This window comes from Centruroides sculpturatus, unplaced genomic scaffold, assembly GCF_000671375.1.
Source record: "Centruroides sculpturatus isolate CEXI.00-Female unplaced genomic scaffold, Cexi_2.0 scaffold197, whole genome shotgun sequence".
Lineage (NCBI taxonomy): Eukaryota > Metazoa > Arthropoda > Arachnida > Scorpiones > Buthidae > Centruroides > Centruroides sculpturatus.
In genome coordinates, this window is record NW_019384591.1 from 195426 (window position 1) to 210274 (window position 14849).

The window sequence follows — 14849 nt, forward strand, 5'->3', positions numbered from 1 at the left end:
TAATGTTTACGAGTATATATACGATTTGAATGTATTTTGGGAAGTTGTCTTCTTTTGATAATTTAATATTCTTTCCATTTTTCCACGAATATATTTTTTATAATAAATTCCTATTCCTACTTATAAATAATTAAAAATGCTGGACGGGGCAATGAAGATGCCAGCTTTCCGCCCTGGTGGATCAGATGCGACTCCTGTCGACGAAACCTAGTAATTCACATTGATAATCTTTCCAGAATATATGAGGTCTTGTTACTCACTACCAGTTTGAACCTGTAAAGGGCATGCAAAAACTCCTCTTAACGTCATCGAGTAGGAAACACGGGAAACTGAAAATATCAAAAAATTGATTAGCTTATCATTATTAGGTATAGTAAAATATATTACAACACAATTATTGTTTAGCTGTTGAGGATCCAGAATAAACTACTATGTTTGACATCGCTCCAGTTTTCATAAAGGTTGCTGAAATAGCTGACTTAATCTGTTGGCTTCCTGGAAATCACTAAACGATTTATAATTGTGTCCTGTATATAAAATCAGTCCGTAAATATACCAAACATTACATAAAATATATTGGAACATCCAGAAAGTTTTTAGATAAAACTTGAAGGAAACTTAGCATCGAGCTCGACAAAATTATCATCACTTACTTTAAATCAGCATGCTACATATCAACACGTAAAGATACAAAATTGGTCCATTAATTCATTTACATTGTACCATTTCTTTCTTAGCGACCGATTTCCGTTTCTACAACTTATTCATTAAACCAGGAACTTAATCGTTTTCATTGTTTTAGAAGAAGAAAAGGTCTAAAGGAAACTCTACCTTGGTAACTTCGTTTTAATTTACATTTTTTACTTATTATAGAATATGAAAATATAATCAGCAAAAATTATAAAAATGATCTATCAAAACAATTACGGCTCATTCATAAGAAAAACAGGTTATTTTGCTCATCGAATTATTAAAATGGGATGCACAGTGTAGTGCAAATACACTACTGGATATTAAAATTGCTACACCAGGAAGGAATGCAAATAACAGATTGATATTTATTAGACACACACATCATAGTGGGAAGAACAAGTAATTAAATATTCAGCAAATTTAGAGGTATAAATCTTGAGAAATCAATACCTAGAGCAGTCACCTCTGGCAGCAATAACAGCACTTATCCGCCTGGACGTGAGGTCGAACAGGGATTGGATAGCATGTATGGTACGGCAGTTCATGCAGCTTCAGCACTATGCCACAGGTTATCAAACGTGGTGACTGGCGAGTGGTGGCGTGCCAGTTGATCGTCAACCTTGGACCAGACATTTTCAATTGATGAGAAATCATGAGAACGTGCTGGCCAAGGGACAGTCGAACATGTTCTGTATCAAAAAAGGTCAGGACAATCAGGAACATGTGGTCGTGCATTGTCTTGCTGAAACGTAGCGTTACAGAGGCCTCGAAGATAGGGTAGAGCCACAGGCCTTAACACATCAGAAATGTAACGGCTGCTGTTCAAAGTGCATGAAATGCGAACAAGAGGTGATCAAGACGTGTATTTAATAGTACCCCATCACTCCAGGTGATGGGCCAGTATGATGATGTCGAATGCATGCTCCAGAGGTGTCCGTTCTCCACGATGCCGTCGGACACGGATTCGGCCATCGTGTTGCTCTAAACAGAAACGGGATTCGTCTGAAAAGACGATGTGACGCCATTCCTGCGTCCAGGTTTGTCATTGATCACACCATTGGAGAAGCTCCTACCTGTGATGCAGCATCAAGGATAGCCGAAGCCATGGTCGCCGTGCTGACAGTCCATACTGCTGCAAAAGTCTTCCAACTGTTCGTGCAGACACTTGTTGTCTTGCAAACGTCCCATTTCTTGACTAAGGGTTCGTGACGTGGCTGTATGATCCGTTAAGGCTATGCAGATAAGATGTCTGTCTTTTCGGCTATTGGTGATGGGGTCAGCTGAGATTCTGCACGGCGTTCTGTATGACTGTCCTGAACCCATTGATTTCATATTCTCCTTACAGTCATGGGATTACGACCAACGCGAGCAGCAATACTGCAGTACGATAAACCGCAATCCCGGTAGGCTACAATTCGATCTCGATCAAAATCAGACACGTGCTGGTAGGCATTTCTCCTTCTTACACGAGGCATAGCAACAAAGTCCTTACCAGAAAACAGCGTTGAAATGCAACATTTGTATAAGAAACTTGCTGTTCAATCTCTTCTTTTATACACATTGTAGGTGTCACTACCACTGCATGCTTTGCAGGAATGCGTTGAAAACCTAGTCACTTGCATATCACAGCTTGTTCTATCTGTCTTGCAAATTTAACGTATGTCGCGTGTTACCTTTTTGGTGTAGCAATTTTAATGGCAAGTAGTGTATATAAACGAAATATAGAGTTTTGTAGATTGGTTTATTGAATAGTGACCACTGCAGGAAATAGACGGCTTAACAAAAGAACGTCGCGTCGGCTGTGGTGTATAAACAAAGTAGTATACGTAAGGAAAATGATAATTGTATTGGTGAAACGAGGGGAAAGCAAAGTACGAGATTGGAGAAACACGTGACGTCAATTAGATTAGGTTATAGACAGTCCCTTTAGTTTTTGTATTGCATTGGACATGGTTGTAATATAACCAAAGAGAATGTTATAACATGTTCAGAAAACTCTACATAAAAAAAGCTGTTTTAAAAACAGTAAAATATTACAACATTTAAAGCCGATTAATTTAAAGTATGCGAATACATGCCATTTGGCAAAGTCTGCTGCGAAAGTATTGATATAAAAAGGTGCAATTGAAAGGCGGTCATAAAAAGTTCTTGTTAACGTCCTGGGGATTGTCATCGTCAATTGAAAAGAGTTAAGTAATCAAAATTGTACGTATTTTTCTCTACATTTTTTCGTATCAATGTATCTTATTATTTAATTTTTTTATTGTTTTTTAAAATTAATTCCTTGTCTTATTTTCCGTTTATTTTACACGTCTTTTAAAACAAAAAAGTCTCCATAAGAGGTTTCGAAGAGTATATTGTGATGTTACTAAGTTCTGTTTATGTACAAACTGCACTTTGGTAATTAAATGTTTATTGCATTTTTACACTGCAATTTTAACACTGCTAATGCAATTTATTTTATGCATTTGAAACTTTAAGAAATTTTTAAACTGAACTCTTGATTAAAACAGACTTGGTTTAAATACTAAGCATAAATTTATATAGCTAATTGGCCTGCAATTTTAAAAAATTGTAGACCTATAAATTCCCACCGTCGGACGTCTGTCCGATTGTCTGTTTCTCTCTCCATAATTTTCAGAACGGAGTTAGATAGATGGCCGGTACGACTCTTTTTTGAAGGAAAAGTATGACATATAAAAGCATAATACTTCCGTTTGGGTAAAAAGTATGTATTTTAAATAAAATAAATTAAAACTATGATTAAAAATCGCAGCCCGGCATCGTGACCATATTACAATAAATAATTGCTCGTTTTACTCGTATATTTTTATAAGATTTTCTTTCGATAACCCTTCTTTCATTCATAAGTCATTTAGCGATTCCTAATTACATATTATTTATAAAAATGCATTTAAGATGCGGATGAGCTAATAGTCTGACACTAACATAATCAAAACGGGCGAAAACCATTAGTAATTAATTACGCTTTATTTATAACGAATAAAATTTGAAATTAAAATAAATCGAATTTCGCTTCACTTCCAAAAGTTTGTTTTAGTGAAAGCCTTGTGTTGAACGACTAGTGAAGGTGATTCATATTGCTTTTTGGTTTGTGTCATATCTACGTATGAAAGTAGGGGAAATACGGACAAAATGACATATACGTACAAAATGACATAGGCACCATAATTTGAATTTGGCGGTCTCAAGCGCACAACTGACCATGACACCATGTTATACGAGCGGCTTTTACTAACCTGTCAAAATGTGAACGCACTCCTCTCATTGGCCCGGGTGTCATGGCCGACGACAAAAAATGATACGTNTGTGCACCGATCGTTTTAGCTTGGGTTTCCGATAATATTCCATTTATTTCCAAGAAGTCGGTCAAATTCTCTCCATTCACATAATCACAGACGAAACAGTGACTAAAAAACACGAATAGTTTATTACCCGAAACACATAAGATAAGACCAATCAGCAATATCAAAAAACTAAAGCTTACCTGATAGCAGTTTCGAAAATACCAATAAAAGTGACAATGTGAGGATGACTGGATACGCGGCGCCAAGCAGTTCCTTCTTTGAGAATATCGAATCCCTGTAAATAAAAAAGTATAATTAATATATACGAAATACGAAATTAATATATTATGTATTAGTTGTTTATAGAAGATTTTTGAAAAGTATTAACAACATTATTATATAAATGAACTGTGTTTTTTTCACTCAGGTGTACACACTTCAAAGATAAAATAAAGTAGTACATTCTTGGATTCTACCAACCTCGTTACAGACATGTCGTTTTTACATAGAAAGAATATCGAAAACAAGGCTCAATGCATACCTGCTTTATGAAACACCCTCGTTTCTTGATGGCTTTGACAGCGATTGCTTTGTCGGAACTTTTAGACCGACCCACATAGACTGTGCCAAAAGATCCTTCACCAATTTTTTGAAATTTGTACTTCTCTTTTGTATTGTTTAGACGTTGAAGTCCAGATTGAAAATCCTCCGATTCGCACTTCTACAATTATAAAATATTTTAGTTGCAAAGTTCGTTAATTGAAAACAGGGAAAATCAAAGAAACTCGAGTGTTACCGGTGAATCGGAAGTTTCTCCTTTTACGCAACAACAGGGCAACAGTTTACAAAATATACTTTTGAAAAACTGTTTAAATCGTCTTGGGTCTTGGGTTTGTTCACCTGAAATTGCGAATCTCTATTGTAAACAGAGAAACACTCATTGAGAGGCAAATCACAGAAATCCTAAGGAAAGTTAAGATTATAATATTTGTTACTCTTAATGCATATTTGAAAATCGAGTAAAGACCTGTTAATTCACATTTAATCAAAAAATTAATTTCTAAGTTGATTAATGAAATTGAATAACTTACATTATCAATCCAATAATTCCGATTTTGCTGACCGTTGGGTTCAGCGCCATCACTTCTATTATAACTAAATTGATGAAATTTCAAATAAATATCAAAGAAATGTCATTGGTAAACATTACTTTTGATTAAATTTACCTCTCTTTCTTCATTTTTTCACTGGAAAATCGCGAACGAATACTTTCCAAACTTCTCTTTTTCGCTTCAACAATTGCAACAATTCGAAATTGTTACATCGAGAACATTGTTGAAATATGACATTAAAATTAATGTCGTGTTTTCGATTTATATGAAAGTTTGGAATATATTGTGAATTTTGAAATGTTAGCAATAAAAACAAACGACGAGAATGAGAGATGTCATTACAGTTGCTGTAAAAGTCGAGGTGTCACATCTTTTTCAAGTATCAAAGAATGTAAAAATGTTAATAACAGAAAACAAATTTAATTCATTTTTAATAAAATTTACTGAATATATACAAGTTATAACAGATTTCAATACTTGTTTTATACTTATTTTGAATTTATCCTGCTTATAATATAAGTGAAATAAATGAAAAATAGGATAGAATATTGCAGCCCAGCATTGTGACGACGTCAAAATGAATAATTGCTCGTTCATTAAAGTACTGTCACAGCATGTTAAATCTATTAATTATCATATTTCATTGTTTCTACATTTACTCTGGGTTTAAAATTTGACTCATAAAGTGCACTGAATTCTTTGCTGTTTTTAAAGTCATAAGTCAGTTTTTTTTCTTTATTTGTAGTTTTCTGGATTTTCGCTTTTTACTTTTAGACTTTAATTTTTGTAATTATCTTGTAATCTTTTCTCACCTAGAATTGAGATGAGAATTTCCCTTTTCTTCCGTTTTTTCCACTAACAAACTGCTGCTTGTTTTACTAAAATTGGAGAGTTTTTTTCCGGAACGAAAATCATAAAAGCGGTAGGTCATTAAGTGAGGAGTGAATATATAAAATAATAATAAATAAAAACACTAATTTAGTCAAATAGAATTTGTCGTTATAAGTACTGTAGAAAATACATTTTATAATGGTTTTATCAATTTGTATAAAAAATGATGATGGTATAAATTTATTATATTCTTCAACACAATTTATATTTTTGTGGATTAACTTTGAGGATATAAAATCTACAGTAGACGAATAAATCACTGTTAATATAACTAAAATTTGTTTTTATTCATAGAACAATATTAGATTCAATATCACAAATTTTTCTAAATGGAAAACACATAAATAGCCTCGCATGGTTTTTTATTAACATTAATACACATAAAATTCGTGACTTATATGTGTATTATAGTTACAGCAATTTTACATAAAAAAATATTTTGTAAAGAAGGTTAATGTGTAATATAGACATCATCGATTAAAATAATTATAATATAATTTCAGATTTTGTAAACCAATACTTTTATGCTTTTAGGTATATTTAGTGTGAGAAACACTAATTGTTTCACTTGAATGAAATAAATATCATTTAAGTGAAGGCAGTTTTTAATATAAAATCGTATGTATAATTTAAATTTCTTATACGAAAATTTTGTNGTCGAATAGAATTTGTCGTTATAAGTACTGTAGAAAATACATTTTATAATGGTTTTATCAATTTGTATAAAAAATGATGATGGTATAAATTTATTATATTCTTCAACACAATTTATATTTTTGTGGATTAACTTTGAGGATATAAAATCTACAGTAGACGAATAAATCACTGTTAATATAACTAAAATTTGTTTTTATTCATAGAACAATATTAGATTCAATATCACAAATTTTTCTAAATGGAAAACACATAAATAGCCTCGCATGGTTTTTTATTAACATTAATACACATAAAATTCGTGACTTATATGTGTATTATAGTTACAGCAATTTTACATAAAAAAATATTTTGTAAAGAAGGTTAATGTGTAATATAGACATCATCGATTAAAATAATTATAATATAATTTCAGATTTTGTAAACCAATACTTTTATGCTTTTAGGTATATTTAGTGTGAGAAACACTAATTGTTTCACTTGAATGAAATAAATATCATTTAAGTAAAGGCAGTTTTTAATATAAAATCGTATGTATAATTTAAATTTCTTATACGAAAATTTTGTGGTGTTTCTGATTCAAATATTTCATAATTTATTCATCTTTTTTAATGTATTAATTTTAAATACTTTATTTGAATATACGTGTTATTAATAACAGGAAACAACTGTTGGAAAAACTGCCTAAATGGAGGAAACTGCACTCTTAGAGCAGGCAGACAAATTTGTAAATGTCCAATTGAGTTCTGGGGTGAAAATTGCGAAAAAGTAAATTTTTGTAAAATTCATCATCAAGACGGACTTTCCGGCGAAGATTACTGCGAAAGAGGGGATGCGAAATGTTTGAATGACGATAGTCTAAATTGCCATTGTTATAACCCTCATAGATATTTCGATTATGAAAGTGGAACGTGCATTAGTGAGTATCTAAAGTATTGTATGCAAAAATTGTGAAATAAGATCACTGTTAAGTTTTTGTTTCTAATTAGATCCATGCACAACCTGGCCATGTAGAAACGGCGGAACTTGCATGTTTAACGAAAATAGAAATTCGACGTGTTTGTGCACTCCTTACTTCACTGGAAACAGGTGTGAGTATGTCAACTGGTGCAAAGTAAAAAGAATTTCTGGAAAATCAGCCGAGGATTATTGCCTCGCGTATGGTGCCCATTGCGAAATGACAGGAAGTGGAAGAGTAGGATGCCACTGTAATACTAATTATTCCGAATTTGACTACTCGTTACGTGCTTGTATTAGTATGCTATATAAATTACAATTTACTTTCTCTCTTGCAATAAAATTAAATTTAAAATAATTAGAATATACATATAATACATAAAATATAATAATTAAAATATACGTATAGATTACAAAATATATAATATTTCATATAATATGCATATTTTAAGTTTATTGAGAACAAATATATTAAAAGTATATTAGACTCAATATATAGGGGAGACCGGGGAAGATCGGCATGTTAAGCTTTACTTAAATTTTGTGTAATAAATACTGCTGTAAACTGAAAAAAAAGCTTTGCATATTGTCTATTGGAATGTTACCTTACTATAGAACTGGTTAAAATCAGTTTGGAAATAAAAATAATTAAAATAATTACAACTTTACAAGAAGANTGGTTTTTTTTTGTTTTCTAAAAATTTCTCACTATTATTATTTCCGACAAATCGATTTTCCTTTTTTTTTTATAGTTTAATATCGAGAAATTCTTTTTTGTTTTCATCGTAAAGTCGAATTACCGTGTTTTATTTTCTTGTTTTTTATTCTATAATAAAATTTGATAACTTTCTAGAATACAACTTACTTTAAATAATGTATAAATGAAAAACAAAAGGACTTTACACTTCTAGTACTTAAAATATGCATGGATAATCAGATGAATTTCATTAAATTTTTCATTATCAATTCATACATTTCTTGTGTTGTCAATAACCCTATGTGTTTACTACACACCCAAATTACTATATTTCTTTTCAAAATTAATTATTTAATCATATTTTTTAATTTTATTTAATTTAAAATATATGTTCTCCATCTCAATACTATCTTGCCCCTGTAAATCATACTTCTCCTGTTAGCAATAGAGTCATGCCGGTCATCTATCTAACTCCTTTTAGGGGAAGTATTTCGAATTAATTTATTATATACAGAAATTGACATGTGTGCCATAAATAGAAAAGGATTTCAGGTGTGTTCTCAAAAGAACGCTATTTGCAAAAACGACAGATTTGCTAAATCAGGCAGCAGATATACGTGCGAATGTCCGCCAGAGACTGTACTGGAAAATGGAATTTGTAAAAGTAAGAAATAGTGTTTCGTATATTACTTAAATTAGAAAATAAATTAGTTTCATTTCAATTTAAATTCAATTTACAATATGTAATATTTTAAGTTATAATATCTTTTAGCTATTTCGATTTTAATATTGCTGTAAAGTCTACAAAGAAACCATTTTATTATAATTGATTAGTGTTTTTGACGGATTGATTGATAAATTTATTACAATTCATTGCGATTAAAATACACCATGGAGCTGTAAGTAATAAACGGATTGGCATCAAAATTTGCATCCATGTTTTCTTGTTTTTTTCATGTGTCTAACAAGTAAATATGAGCAATTCCACCAGAAGTTTTTCCGAGAGTCATCATTTAGACAGATTCACCTCGTGTTGAACGTGAACCTATCAACCTTTTTCTGATGTTTCTTTTTATTTTTATAATGCTGTACAAATATTTTTACTAACTATATAACTAGATACGTTTCGAATAAAAATGCGTACAGTAAGAAAGAATTGCTTGTACATTCTTCTGCTCTCTCTTTTTCTTTCCTTTTCTCCAATTAACAAAGCTTATAAGAGAAGATATATTTCAACACTGATTATATTGAGATATAATGCTACATACAAACTATAGTTATCTTCTCAGTTCTATTTTTATACCGTTTGTACGAATCGTACTAAGAAAGTTTTAAGTACATAATTTTTCTTCTTTGAGTTAACAGATGATCGATAATAAGATGAATTCGATTCACTATTTCACTTCTAGCAAGTTGTATTTTTAATTATCCTAAGAAGATATTTATTTATAAATAACTAGATTGATACGCCCTCTTCTCTCTTGTTTATAAAGTACTCGCGGTAATTGTTACATCCGGAGTTATTAACCGTAAATTTCAAAAGTATATGTAATAAAATCAATTTTAAAAACATTATTAGAAAGCCTATAACTACCTGGAATGATTTTTCTCGAAAATAACAAGTTTATAGAAACATTGTATAGCGAACAAACAAACAAACATTCTCATTTATAGATATAAATTACTTTTATCAATAAACGAATATAATGATTCAACATACTTTAAAATACATAATTTAAATTATATTCTAATTGTTTTTCTTGTTTATATTACATAATAATCATTATACATAAGATAAATAAGAAAAGAATTATTGCGTTTTATCGGCATATTATTAGAGTAACTTCGAAAAATAACTAAAACAATTTGTGATAAAAAGAAATAATTTAGTTCAAATATTCTTAATTAATGAACTAAATGTAAATTATGGAGAAGAATAAAATATTCTAAAACTTTTTATTATCAATGTTTAGAAAGAAATGCGTGTGAGAAAGGAGAAAAAGGGCATGAGATATGCAACCTCTTAAATGCTGAATGCAAACTAAATAGTTCTATATCAAATGGGTTCGAATGCAAATGTTCACTCGAATATGCTCCAAATAATTACGGAAGATGTATAGGTAAGTCAATTATAAAAATCCTGTTTTCAATCAGGAACAGTTTAAGATTAAAATTTTAACTCAGATACCAAGATATGCTACGAAGGACACCAAGGCTTTAGTGATTGCAACAGGAGAGATGCAGTGTGTTTACATAATTTTGATAACGAAATTGGTTATCAATGTGAATGTAGACCAGGATATAAGAAGTCTAAAATAGGAAAATGTAATGGTATGTGCTTTGTATCTGTAGACCTTATATACACTAATTTTGCAGTTGTCTTGGTTCTATCGGTTTGACAACCGGATGGACAAGGCGATTAAATATCTTAACAGAATGTTTTAAAAATAATAATTTGTAATTTATTAGAAATTACCGAATGTGACGAAGGGGAAGTCGGTTTCTTAGAATGTAATATCAAAAATGCAGTTTGCGTGCGGGATGTCAGCAGGTATAAGAGATACTTTTGTGTTTGTCCGGAGAATTACGCTACGGATCGAAGTGGTCGATGTCTGAAGAAGTATCATGGTAAACTTATACAAATATCAATTTTACAAATTTATTTTAATTAGGAATTTCAATATTTTTAGGTAATAAGAAGAATAACGAAATTAATATAATTAGCGATAATGGTATGTACTAAACTCTATTAATACAATATTGTTTGATTATACTGTATATAGACATGTATTGTATATATGAACAATAATATCATTTATGTATTAAGATCCGTGTCAGAAAGGAAACGTAGGATACGAAAAGTGCTTAAAGGAAAATGCAATTTGTATTGTTTCAACGAAAAGTAATTCGTTTTCGTGTCATTGTCGCCCAAAGCAAAGAAAAAATTCGAATGAAACTTGCACAGGTAAATTAACTTTAAAACAAGAACGTTTCTATAAGTGAATACATGTAATCTACATTACAGATTTGAATGTTTGCGAGCATGGAGAACTCGGTTATAAAGAAAGTACACTGCTATCCGTTAAATGTGTAAAAGTTGCAAGTTTGCAAAAAGGTTATGAATGTAAATGTACAGAAGGAGAAACAGTTGATCCCTCTGGAAGATGTATCAAGTTGTAGATAACCTTTAACTGAAGCAAATACATTATATTAATATATTGGCATTTATGAATTTTATTCTCTATTTTAATTTTAATTTAAAATCAATTATTTTAAGATAGCAATGGACACGAAAAACTTTTCGAGCGTTAAGATTAATTCTTAGTATGTTGTCACTTTGTAGTTCAGATTCTATAAAAACAAATTCTATAATTAAACATTTTAGATATAAATTAAAATTTGTTAATTTGTCACGCTAACAATATGAAAGTTTATATACACCATTTTCCCGATTATATTTAATTTCTATTATCGTATTGTGTAACGAAAAAAAGTGATAAATTCGTATATGAGGTAATAATAGATATTTATTTCTCATATTCTAACATTTATGGAGTATATTTATTTTTCACTTATATCTTAAGATAAACACATATCAATAAAAATCGAATGGAAACTGATTTCGCATAAATCTAAAATTGTCGTTTTTAAGTAAAAACATATGAAATTATTGATAGTATTAACATGCAGTTATTTGTTGGAACATTAAACATTTGATACCGGAAATGTGATAATCATGTTTTTAAATTATTTAATTCAAGATCATTCTCTCCACCTGAAATTACTGTAGTAGTGATTTGACCCTGTGCATCACACTTTTCCTTTAACAATAGAGTCGTGCCAGTCATCTATCTAACTCTTTTTAGGAGAAAATATTTGACTTGAAATAACATGACTTCCAGTTTGCATCAGAACTTATGTAGTTAATTGAGCTCCTATGTCTAATGTTTCCATATTTGGTCTCGTTGTTCACATATCTAACTCCATTCTTGAGATTAAGGAAAGGCAGACAGGCAGGCGGATGGACAGATAATAGTAAAAATTTATAAATCTGCAATTTATTCAAATTGCTGCCCAATTATATTGAATGTACACGAAACTGATTTAAGACGGCTTGATTAAATTTCAAACTTTAAATTTTAAATACATTAAAAAATTGTAGAATAATTTTAAGCAATTTGTATTGTGCAAAATATCTAACTAAATAATAAATGATAAAATAAATGGTATATAAAACAATCTACATGAAAGTTCAAATCGCATTAGAATATCTCTCATACTTGTTGATACTTGGAGTTTTATCTTACAAATGTTAATATTATTTTAAAGATACTTATGAAAAGCAATTCAGGTGTAAGCAAAAGTATGTGCCATAATGAAGATTTAAAAAATGCAAAAATTGAACGTATTCAGAAGTTTTTCTTCTTAGTTCAATTTAATCAGAATAAAGTGAATGAGAAAACATGAATATAACTTATTGAAACACATTGGTGTTTAGTTTTTAGCATTCGTTAAAATGCAAATAGCACCGAAACCCTTCAAATATATTCTATAACGATATAACCCAAGAAAATTTTGAAAAGTTTAATTTATACATTGGATAAATCTTCGAATGTGTTTACGAGAAAATAAGACATTTTTTGTTGCTTAGTAGAAAATAAAAAGTTATTGTAGGAGAGAATAATAAAGGTAAATAACGTCTTAAATTGCAATGTTTATAAAACATAAACATTTAGAAACACGTAATTACCACCATTTGGCAGTTACAAGTCACTACGTTGCAGTCTCAGTTTATGTTGTGTGATCATAATCATGAAGTATAATCATGAATTTTTTTCATTTCTTACATAGTAGTAATTGTTGAATGTTTAGCATTGAATATTGCATGCAAATAAGAAAATTAATTCATTGATGTATTAGTGAAGTCTTCCGATATTATTAAAGTCTTGTATTTGTAAGCTAGACCAATGAAATACTTATTTTATTTATTTTAGATTATACTGTACAGTATTAATTAAGGAAACAACTAAAATGATTATGTGAAATAGCAGAAATTCCTATATCAGACCTAGTCTTTATTATTAACATTTCGCGAGTTACGCAACAATTGTTGTTCTTAGCTACCTGAGAAAGTCTCCCGTTACATTTTCTCGAAGGCAACATGACGCTTTCTCGTGAACTCTTAACCTCTGTACGGCCGAAATCGTCCGTGAATATCTCCGAGAGACGGCCGAAATTAGTCAGTCGTCGTCTGTCCTTCCGACACAGAAAACCCACATCGCTTACTTCTAATATCATCCATCAGTTCCCATCGGATATCGGAATATCATCGATCAGTGCCCATCTTTGTTGAATACTTTTGCCATCATTGTGCTGTGGATATTATCGTGAACCTAATCATCATCCGAACAAGTCTCAACGCTCATCGGACACTTATCAACCAACAATCAACCAATTTTTGCCTACGAGAACAGCCATATTATCCCCAGGTATTTATACAACTCGCGCTCGTTCTGTAAACTCTCTCTCTCCGCGACATAATCTTAGAATTCTGTATTGTACCTAATGAACATTTTTTTAATTAAATCCTTGTTACGTTTGAATTGTAGTGCGAGTCACCCGTATGTTGTCTTTCGATCCGACCTTACGAATCCGTCGGTCCACTTACGGGACCGCTCGCGCGACGGTGTGACGCGATAGTTGCCGTCTCGGTTTCCGTGCTCCGATAAACAAGGTGGTGTCAATCCTGACAGGGCACCAAAGAGGTGACAACCCGAAATGTCACAATTACTTAAGAATGAAAGTTACAGTTACCAGTTACAGGCGGCCGGATGGCCGAGCGGTCAAGGTGGCAGCCTACCGCTATGGGGGACCCGGGCTCGAATGCAAACGGGTCGAAAAATCCCCAGGAATTTTTCGGGGGGTGGTCCGTTCGGATATGTCGGGTCCTGTCCCTCACAACCCGGCAGCCCCATTGTGGACCTGGCCGAACCCATAATGGGCTTGCAAAAAAAGGCCCTCTCAGTGCCCACAGGGCGGAAAGAGTAATTGAAAAAAGTTACCAGTTACGGTTATTCTTCTCTGTCTTTGCAGTCCAGATCTGGCACGTTCAGAATTCTGGTTTTCCCAAAACTGTGTATAAAAGCAAACAATTTTTATCGGATGCATAAGTTCAAGCAGTGTATAAAAATGGATGAAAGACACACCAAGAAAATTTTATCGATCGGATACATAGTGTAATCAATTGAATGTTACATCACATATAACTTTATTTGTGATTTATGAACTATAAACTTGAAATAAAAATTACTTTAATTAAAATGTTTTAAATCAGAACTCAAGTTTTGAGCTACAACTAGTGATTATATGAATACATATTTCTTTATTAAATCTGTTGTCTGTTTAAAAAAAACAAATGTAAATAAACAAAAATCTGAAAAAAAAACAAAACCATTCTGTAAAAAGTAAATTAGTTTATATATACTAATTAATATGTTTATTTGCCTATGCTCAAACCCTTCATTCCATGTTATAAAA

General features: G+C 31.3%; 1 protein-coding gene across 1 annotated transcript in view; it reads left to right on the forward strand.

Moving 5' to 3' along the window:
• The window catches only part of LOC111624753 (neurogenic locus notch homolog protein 1-like), a 19703-nt gene extending 7973 nt beyond the window's left edge, over positions 1 to 11730 (forward strand). The window contains exons 3-11 of the mRNA XM_023367692.1: positions 7320 to 7577; positions 7648 to 7914; positions 8827 to 8976; positions 10286 to 10432; positions 10497 to 10643; positions 10782 to 10940; positions 11003 to 11044; positions 11140 to 11277; positions 11338 to 11730. Coding sequence (XP_023223460.1) covers positions 7320 to 7577; positions 7648 to 7914; positions 8827 to 8976; positions 10286 to 10432; positions 10497 to 10643; positions 10782 to 10940; positions 11003 to 11044; positions 11140 to 11277; positions 11338 to 11492 — 1463 coding nt within the window. The 3' untranslated portion in view covers positions 11493 to 11730. The remainder of the gene's footprint in view (positions 1 to 7319; positions 7578 to 7647; positions 7915 to 8826; positions 8977 to 10285; positions 10433 to 10496; positions 10644 to 10781; positions 10941 to 11002; positions 11045 to 11139; positions 11278 to 11337) is intronic.
• The last annotated feature ends 3119 nt before the right edge of the window (positions 11731 to 14849 follow it).